General features: G+C 36.1%; 1 protein-coding gene across 2 annotated transcripts in view; it reads right to left on the bottom strand.

The window, feature by feature from the left end:
• LOC148871480 (uncharacterized) overlaps window positions 1-9,872 on the bottom strand; it is a 35,054-nt gene extending 25,182 nt beyond the window's left edge. Inside the window, exons 1-3 of one of the 2 annotated variants that reach the window (XM_088970963.1) lie at window positions 9,615-9,872; window positions 8,199-8,358; window positions 7,655-7,947 (exon numbers count right to left, since the gene is read on the bottom strand). In XM_088970963.1, coding sequence (XP_088827089.1) covers window positions 7,655-7,930 — 276 coding nt within the window. In that variant the 5' untranslated portion in view covers window positions 7,931-7,947; window positions 8,199-8,358; window positions 9,615-9,872. Of the gene's footprint in view, window positions 1-7,654; window positions 7,948-8,198; window positions 8,444-9,614 lie in introns of both variants that reach the window. The other variant, XM_088970964.1, reaches the window with a different exon arrangement.
• Between the last annotated feature and the right edge of the window lie 657 nt (window positions 9,873-10,529).

Genomic DNA, 10,529 nt, shown 5'->3' on the forward strand with positions numbered 1-10,529 from the left:
ACTAGCATAGTAATGAGATGAGAGGAGTGCAAATGAGGATACACTTAGGATTGGAAACCAAGAGAAAATGCAATGTAACTTTTTCCGATACCTTGGCTCAATAATTCATAACAAGGGAGAGATTGAGGAGGATGTTGCCCATAGAATTAGGAGCAAGATGGGCAAAATGGAGGGTTGCATCCATGTTTTATGCAATGATTTAAAAGGCGCACCTAGGCGCACAGGCAAGGTGCATTTTGGGTTATGCGCCTCACCCAGGTCCTAGGCACCCCTCTTTCAAAAGGTGTGCGCCTGGTGCGCCTAGGCATGTGCCTGATGTTGTTCATTCATTCATTGCAATAAAATATCTTCTTAAAAGGCAATGAAAGTTGTAAAATCATTATATTTTATGTGAGAAATAAGACTTTCAGACCCTAACATAGACTTGTTCGGGCTTTCCCCGACGGGCATGCTACAAAGGCGACTCATAGAATCAATAATGCAATATGTTTTACATCACATTAACTACTTGAAGCAATGCAATTAAGAAAAAAAAAAGAGAGAGAGATTATGGGTTTTACATGCTTGAAAATGCTTTATATGTTTGCTTTTATTTTTAAATTTTCATTTGAATACACTTTACATGTTATGTTTATGTATTTTAATTTAAAAAATTGGCATTTTTTGGACTTTTTTTTATTTTTTTAGCTTTTTTTTTGTAATTTTATGCCTTTCTTAAAAAGACGTGCGCCTCGCACCTCGCCTTACGCCTCAGGCGCAAATTGGCCCTTGTGCTTTTAAAACACTGGTTTTATGTGATAAATGAATACCACTTAGATTGAAAGGAAAATTTTATAAAACAGCTCTAAGGCCAACTATGTTGTATGGAACAAAATGTTGGGCAGTCAAGAAACGTGTCCAATAAATGAGTGTGGCAGAAATGTGTATGCTGAGATGGATGAATGGAAAAACTAGAATGGATAGGGTTAGAAATGAAGTCATTCAAAAGAACCTAGGAGTAGCTCAAATAGGTGATAAAATGAGAGAAAGTAGACTAAGATGGTTTACATGTGCATAGAAGACCACCAACAGCACCTGTAGAGGAAGATATCTTCAAATATATGAGCAACATATATGATGGGTTTATTGAATCTGATGAGGAATTCATCATCCTGGTTAATCTAACCTAAGGGAGGCAAAGATAAAGATGAGACTGAGAAAAACAAAGATTAATCACATCCCTAGAATGATCGAGTTGATTGTGGAAGGTAGATAGATAAGGTGGAAACCAGATTCTCCTCCTATAGTTGAGAGGTAAGGAATGATGATGTGGAATGCGTGGGTCAACATGGCAAACCAGGGATCGATAGTCAAAGAAAGGGTAAGCAACTGTCTTATAAAGAAACTCTTTTGAACTCCCTAAAAGGAAATGGCCGGGATAACAAAAATGGAGCAAAAAAGAAGCTGTTGGATCTAAACCCATGTGATTCCCAAGAATGACAAGTACTGGGGGCAACGTTTTAAAAGTGTAAGGTGCAAAAAACTACAAAGGGCTTTTCATCAGGCACAAAGCACAAGGTGAGATGCAAACCTTCTTGAAGCAAGCCACAAAATTTTTAATTTAAAAAAATGCAAAAAAAGAAATCAAGAAACATTAAAATTAGTATTAATTGAAAATGCAAACATTAATTTTAAACTAAATGTTTTAAAAAGCCTATTAGCCCAAATTAAAATGCATAAACTTAATATATAAAACATTTCAAAGTGAAGATGCAAAAAAAAAAATCAAATTAACATATAAAACATATTCAAGCACTCAACAATTTAGGCATATCAAACTTTCTATCTCTATTGCTTACCCAACCACACTACTTCAAATAGCTAATGTGAAGTTAAACATCTTGTATTCCTAATTCTACAAGCATTTGTACCAAGCCCCTTGAGGCAAGTGCAAACAAGTTCATGCTAGGGTAATCCAGGTGAAGCTAAACTTTGATGGAAGCTTCTTGGGTAATCCAGGTCCGTCGGGAGTTGGAGATGTGTACAGAAACGAGGAAGGAAAAGTCTTGGCCCTTTACTCGGGCCCAATTGGAGTGGGAAATTCATTAAGGGCAAAAGTAATGGCCTTACTTCAAGGTTTGTGGGTGGTAAGCCTATAATCTTTTTAATTATCTAATGAAAGTTATCGTTTCCTATCAAAATAAAAAGTTAATGCTAGGGTCTTAAATTTTTAATTCATACAAAAAATTGGTTTTATAATTTTAGACTTTTTAGTTATAGTTCCTTATCTTTTAAAAATTCATATATTAAGAAGAATGAATGAACAACATTGAAGTAAGGAGGATTCTCGCCCAACCACTGTACTTCAAAAGGCAAAAAAGTGCAAAATCTAACTCAGGCACATGCCTGAACTTAAGCACAAGAAGCTAGGCACATGTCTTTTCAAAGGAGCTGTACCTAAGCCTAGGCAAGGCACAAGCCTTAAAACATGTCACACCTATGCTCCTAGCGGCCTAGGTGAGCCTTTTAAATCACTGATAGGTGGGAGGTGAAAGGATAAAATGCATGTCTTATATGGACAGGCCTTTGTCCCACTCTAAACAGGTGAACCACGACTTAGCCGAACCATTTAACCAGGTTACAAGGCAATTTGAATCGGGTGCCTCCTTAAGTGGTCACATGAAACCATTAAACAAGGAGAGGATTGTGGACAACTAACCATTTAACCATCTTCTCCCTCATTCAACACCATAAAAGGAAAATCAAGGGCTCGACTAGCAAGCAGAAATCTAGCGTGCAGCTGATTCAAAAGGGTGTTCGGTAGAATGTGGCGTTCTATCGTGGATGGGACCGTTTTGGTCCTATACACGATAGAATGTGGTGTTCTGTTTTGTGTGGACAAGGACGGACCACACCCCAATTTATCATCCACAGTATTTTCTCGTGGATGGGCCACACTATGGCGTGGACAGTTTATGGGAAGGATTCGGTGTAACACACCTGTGTTACACTAGCCCAACTACACTCATTTTATTTAATCTTTAAAAATATTTTACTTTATATTGAAATTCTTTTTTAAATTGTTTATTGCTGAAGATAATATTATAATGGCAAAATAGATTTACTTTACATATGTTTTACTTAATTGACCCTTCATCAAGAACTTCCATTTGGTTTTTTTCATTATTCTTTTTTATCCATTATTATTTTAAATTATGGTTTTTTTCATTAATGATCGATTGTGTAAATTATCCCACAAGTTGTACGTGAGATGTACGGAATCAATAGTTGTGGTGTGGACCAGTCCACACTACACTTGCAGAATGCCCCTGTAGGTGTAGACAGTTTTTGTCCACATAGTTTTGTCCACAATTCAGAACAGTTGTAGACAGTGGTGTAGTGTGGATCAATATTTTAAAATGCGTGGAAGGCGTGCACCTGGAGGCACTCCCAAAACGCCCTAAGGCGTATGCCTGAGGCGTTGACACCTCTGAGGCGTACACCTCATGTGCAAGAGGCATACGCCTCATGCACACCTCGTATGAAAAGACTTAAAAAAAAAAAGAAAAAAGGAAAAAGGAAAAAGGAAAAAGGAAAGGAAAGGAAAAGAAAAGAAAGCAAAGGGAAAGAAAAAGAAAGAGAAGAAAAAGAGAGAGAGAGAGAGAGAGAGAAAAGGAAAGGGAAGGGAAGGAAAGAAAAGATAAGGGAAGAGAAAGTGATCTACCGCTTAGGGGGCTTCGCACCTTCAGCTAGCCTAAATCCCTAGATCCGAACAAAGATATTGTGGGAAGGCAGGTTGCACCAAGTTCACCTTTCTGTTCTCTACAAGCTATGACTCCCCATAAATCATGCTTTGCTGTTATGGATTCAATCTGCCCAAAGACAGCTCAGGGAGTTGTTTTGCCTTTCTCCCTAGTAGGTAGGATCACTTCGATCAAGGAAACCCTTTCCAATCAGTTATCGGCCATAGTTTTCAAGGCGTCTAGGCGACTCTGGGCGACACTGGGGTGCCTAGTCGCCTAGGTGATAAAAATTTTATAATATAAAAAACTGACTTTTGGCTAGTTTCCTAGTTTTATATACCATTCAGCATGTATGTTAATTGAAAAAATAGCAACTCTCTTTATTAAGAACATTAAATTTCCTCTAAAAATGTGGCAAATCATCACATCTAAAAGATAAAAATCTTTTACATATATTAATTCATTATTTTCAAAAATAATACTACTATAATAAGTATTTAATAGAGAAAATTCATATTAATTAGCAGCTAAAGAAAGTTACTAACTTTATATGATAAATATTCAAGATGGTAAGTAAAATAGAAAAAAAAAAACAATGATGGAGTTTCTGTTTTATTTAATTAGAGAGAGAGAATAGAAAAAAAAGAACTTTATTATTCTATTCTTTCTTTCCTCTTTCTTTTCTTTTCTTTCTTTTTCTCTTCTCAAAACCCTTTGATATTTTAAATTTCAATAGTAAAACATTAAAACAAAGTATAATTGATATATATAGCATATAATAAAATGTATCAACACATACATTAATAAGATACAGCAATATAAATGATATTATAAAAGGCATCTGTCTTGTCACTTTTGTCGCCTAGGCAGGCGCCTAGTTGCTAAAAGTCAAGGCGTTTGGGCGAGGCGCCCAACCAAGGGCACCTAGTCACCTAGGCAACACCTTGACAACTACGTTATCGGCCTATATCTACTACCTTTCTATTTTTAATGCCTCAATGTCGATAGTCAAAAAAAATAAAAAAATCTTGAGATTTCTTGTAGGAACCAAAAGAATCTAGAAGGGAGCATATTGTCAACTAGGATGTCATTGGTAGAAGCAAGGAAGAAAGTAGGTTAGGGATTGGGAGGATTAAGCTCAATAAATATCTCTACGAAGTAAGTGATTGTGGACATATCCTGTTGACTCAGACAAACTCTGGCACAAGGTAATTAAAAGTATACATCGAGTCTCACCAAACAGTTGAGATGTCAACTTGAATGCTAGAGCCACCCTCTCTTCTCCTTGGAAAACCATCTTTGCTATACTTCTTTTCTGCAATTTTTAATGCATGGAACTTGTAAAAGGGGCAAAAATAAATTCTAGGAAGATACTTGGTAGGTTCCTCTTAAAGACAAATTCCCAACTCATGAAAAGCTCGACCCAACTATTCAAGCTTGGCTCATGAAAAGCTCGACCCAACTCGGTAACCGAGCTTGAGCCAATATATAGGCTCATTTGCTAATTGAGCCAAGCTCGAGCCCAATGAAGCTCAACAAATGAGGCTCACGAGCTTAATCAAGCTTATATTATATTATATATAATATTGTTATTTTTTTAGATGTATAATAATAAATCATTTTTATATGTAAATTAAGAAATAATTTTTATATGTAATAATTTTTATTATATATAACTTTTTTACATGAATAATTTTTTATTTTTTATATGAAGTTTGGACTACAATCAAGCTCAAGCCGAGTCGAGCTCAAAATTCGAGCTCAAGCTCGAATAGCTATATATTTGGCTCAGCTTGGCTCAAATCCACCCCTAGAATTTAGGACTCATAAAGGGATAAGGAATTCTGAAATGCAATAAGGGTGTCCAGCTTTGGATATGTTAAAAGAGTTTTCTCTTTGAATCTGGTTCTGAACTTCTGCTAATCAAGTGTGACCCCTAAACCCTCAAATTTCCTACATACGTGTCTCCTATAAAGCTTTAAATTGCTTTATTTTCCCCTTGAGCAGTGCCGGTAAATCGAGTTGGCCCATCGCTTGCTAACTTCCTACAAATTTGTTTTTAGTATTTGGAGTTGTTTCTTTCCTTTGTGACTTTACGTGGAGCCCTCCATTGAAGTTAGCATGAATCGTTAGCCCAAGGTTCTATGGTCCAACAAAGAGAAGAGGAAAGATTCTCTAGAGAAGCATGAGGGTTGCCATCCAACGGAACCTTTGGTTGGAAAGAAATAATAAAATATTCAATGGGAAACAAAATGGCTCCAATATAGTCATTGCACATATCAATTTGAATCGTTAGCCCAAGGTTCTATGGTCCAACAAAGAGAATAGGAAAGATTCTCTAGAGAAGAACGAGGGTTGCCATCCAACGGAGCCTTTGGTTGGAAAGAAATAATAAAATATTCAATGGAAAACAAAATGGCTCCAATATAGTCATTGCACATATCAATTTGAAAGTGATCCAATGGGTAAACCTTCAAAATTTTTTAAGACTACTCTTGGATAATATCCTTATAAATTGGCAGCAGAAAGCAGCCTCTTCCCCTTCTTCAAAGACAACTTAAAGGTGTTTTGGGAATCCACCATAACATAATTGGATCAAATTGAATTTGGAATTTTGGATGGGTGTAGTAGAGACAATCAGGATCCTTTAAGTGTTAGAAAGTTGAGTAAGAAAGGGGACTATACTTGCAATATATTCAGGCCCACTACGAGAGGAAGACTCAATCACAGTAGAGATAATAGCAATCCTAACAGGGTTACAGCTGGCAGCTGGTTAAATCTGTCAACTTCAGGAATATATCAAGGTTGTCATAGACTGGTAAAATGGTAATAAGTCAGTGGTATGGAGATTCAGATGCATTCAGAGAGATTCAGTTCCAAATGTCTGAGATGAATTGCTCAATTGCTTCGACTCCGGGATCTGAATTGCTCAATAGCTTGAGTTTAATAGGAATAATCTATACTGGGGGCTGGTTAATCCATTGTATAATGCACAAATTTTTCTTCTTTTTTTATCAATAACAGAAATTTTCATTAAATTAAAAGTATAATCAGAGCTGGGATGTTTTACCCAGCCACCCTTTTAAGTTTTATAGACTCAACCAATTTACAACTCACACCAAAAAAGTTGTTCCCTATGAACCCCTTTCTTAGCCAAGGAATCTGCCATTATATTTGCAGCCTTCTCGCCTCCTATCCATCTAAATTTAGCTCCCACTTCCTTAGTTAGTGTACAAATTTCCCTTATGTGTTTGCCTGTAAACCCAAGCACTTGGAATATTGCTATTAGCCAAGAAATGACTAATTTAGAATCCCCCCACCTCCAGTTATTGATGCCCAAGCTGCTTAGCTATCCTCAATGCTTGTAGACTGTAGCAACAACATTACATCAGCTTTTAAGGAATTGCCAACACCAATGGGACCTGAATACTTTGCCATGACAACACCTTTTTCATCCCTAATCACTCCACCAAAAATAGTACAGGTGGTATAGCATTGATTGCTTATCCCATAAGATTCAGATGGCACCCACATTGTAAAGGTAAAATTAGGAATATTATGCTGATAGATTCCATTCATGTGAGCATTAAAAAATATAGATTTCAAATGAAAGAATTATAAGTATAAGATACAACAAAATGCCTCCAAAGCAATCAAAATAAGAAAATGCTAAAGATTCCTTATTGTGTAATACAAATGCGCAGATAAATGTGCTTTGAATAATTAACAAGGGAAGTAAACAATAATAAAAGATCCTAGTATAGATCCAACAGAATTTTATGAGGACATAAAAAGCCTCTTAAGGTCAAAAAAAAAAACTAATAGTTGGCATTGCAACAGAAACTAATTAAAAGGACCACTCTCACTTTTTTTCCATTTTTCTTAAGCAAGACAAGAAAGCGGAAAGAAGTAAAGACATATAACTAACATACTCTAGCATCAGGATCAGCACCAGCCGCAAGTAGCCTCCTCACTATTGGAATGTGATTTCTCCATGTTGCAATGTGAAGAGGAGTGAGACCAAACATATTCCTTGAATCAATATTGCCCCCATTTTTCTTTAGTGCTGCCAAACCTGAATCTATTTCGGGCAAGGACCCTTCTCGTGTAATATACCAAAGATCTTTATGGGTCCCAACAGAAGAAAATTTGTGCATGGGTGTATGCTGGTTGTGCTTCTGGCCCGAAGGTGATGGTGAACTCTCCATGCTTATAAATTAGCACACTGTAGAAAAACATGTTAATTTTCACAACATCATACTCCAATCATTCTCAATCCAACCCCTCCCTCTCAAGTTAACTAAGACTTTGGCATTGGTAGATACTCAAAAGAGCCAGATCTGAAATCAGTAACAGTTTATCAAGGTAAATGCATTGTAGAAATTAGCGCTCTGGCCCTTGGAAAGTTGGTTGCCTAGATCTAAACCATGTTAAAATAGAGCCTTTTGCTTGGTATGCAAATTAAAGAATTCATACCCAATTGGCAGTTAGAAGCCAGATATCTTAGATGCTAGACACTGCTATCATCCATGTCAATATTGTCAACACATGCAAGCTGCAGCAACCATTCACAAACCCCCATAGCAGTTCACAGGCATAGAAAAATCTCATATCCAAGAAAAGCCATATGTTGCATCTGCAATTTGTTCCAACAGTATCATATCCCTTTCCACCAAAAACAAAAGTATCATACCTTTCAAAATACAACAGTCAAATGGCACCTAGCATAAACAAACATATTGAATGAATTCAAAAATAAATAACTACATGGTGTGTGAAAAAGAGAATGAGACAAATTGTGAACATCTCAATACAACCACCATTATATAAAACCAGGGTTTGGAATTTTAGATTCAACATTTGGGATTAGTCCAAATTCCCAAAAAAAGAAGGTCATGCCATGTTGCAAATAGTGAGATTTTATATGATGATGGCAAGAATGTTTGATCAACTTTTTTTGCAAATATAAGCTGTTTATGCATCTGGCAATCTATATTCACATATCGCTATAAGATATAATTTAAGTACCAATCGCTGGGGCATACTAAATAGAAGATCTGTGCAATTATATAATGCATCCAGCGTACAAGCATAAATATCAGTACAAATCATTCAATAAAGATTAAACTATATTGCTAAATGAATCCCGTGTCCACCAAATAATTAGGAATTTAGCAAAAAAAAATCAAGCATTTTCTATGAAACTCTGGGCAACAGAAAGCAAAAAACGTCCTTCAAACAACACAGAAGCTTTCGAACAAAGAAATTTAGAAGTTATCTCGTAGACAAAGCTAAGTTACCCAGCCTGACTCGACATTTACAAAACAATTCTCATCTCTATCTTTAGTTCCCAGTGCTTATGTTAGCAAATGCCAGAGAGAGACCACCCGCGTTACCTTAGATTAATTCCAAAATCTATACCCTCCACCTCCACCCGATAACCCACCTAATCCATCAAATCAAAATTTAAAGACGATAACAACGGAAACCCTAATGGAAACTGAAAATGCCAATATTTCAAGCCAGCAATACAATTCAAGCATTATCTCTCAAAACCCAGCTCGGAAAACCAATAAAATGATCAAGATGCATCAGAAGTTCATAACAAATTATACCCAGTATAAACAATCACGAGTATCAACAAACGCATAACCAGAAACGACATATTGAACCAAAAATAACACCCCAACTGGTTAAAATATCGCTACTCAACATCAAATCTTCATAGAGTTCAAACGAATCAAAAATGGAAAAAAAAAAAACAGATTTCCAAATCAAGAAAAACATGCAAGCACATCAAAAGGGTCAAACTACATGAAACCAAATCAAACAATGAGTAACAAATGACCAGAACCCCATTGAAGAGTAATGTGGGAAGAAGAAAAGTCATACAGCGGGTACAAGGAAATCAGGATTGAAGAATAAGGATAAAAAAAGTCGCCAATCTCTCTCTCTCTCTCTCTCTGCTCCTGTTTCGTGGTGACGAGCTTTAATGAAGAGAAAATCGAGCCGTGGAATATAACACCGCCAAGGCAGGAATATGCTCCTCTTCCCTCAGAAGTCAGAAGGCAGGAGAAGCCTTCAGCCTTCCAAGGGCAATTTGGGAATCCAGCTCCCATAAACAGGTGAATGGACCAAAATACCTTCATTGTATTACCAAATGACACATGAGAGAACTTAGCCGGGATGTCCTGTGGGTCCTCTTCGGTCAAGGTCTTAATTCTGAATTGACACGTGGCAAATTCATAGTTACAACACGGCAGATGTTAGAACGAACTTAGAAAGATTTAAGTCAGAAAGAGAGATTTAGGAACTAGGATTAGTAGTATTTAGTAGTTAGAGAAGAAGGATAAACTAAGGAAGAGTACTTTCAAATTTTTTTATACATATTCCTTGAAATACCCCAACCTACCATTGAAAAAGATTAAGTACAACTTGTCTACATACTTATATTAAATCGGCATTTATACTCTTTCCAAACACAACCTAAGGATCTATCATATGTTTTTCTTTTATTTGTTGGACGTCATATGTCTAGGCTCCACCCAATAAAAAAAATTAAAAAATACACCTCTCTCTCTCTCTCTCTAAATATTTTATCACACACTTTGGATTAGGGGTGTAAACAGAGTGAATTCGAATCAAATCAAGCAATATCTGAATTTAAAACCGATTAGATAATCCGATATCCAAGATATCTGATGGATATTGAAAATTAATATCCGAATTTGAATCCGATTAAATATTCTAATATTTGATTTGAATTCGATTAATTAATTATTTTAGATAATTAATAAATATATAAAA

Source organism: Nelumbo lutea, chromosome 2 (assembly GCF_056320005.1).
Source record: "Nelumbo lutea isolate HS-2025 chromosome 2, American lotus-T2T, whole genome shotgun sequence".
NCBI classification, from domain to species: domain Eukaryota; kingdom Viridiplantae; phylum Streptophyta; class Magnoliopsida; order Proteales; family Nelumbonaceae; genus Nelumbo; species Nelumbo lutea.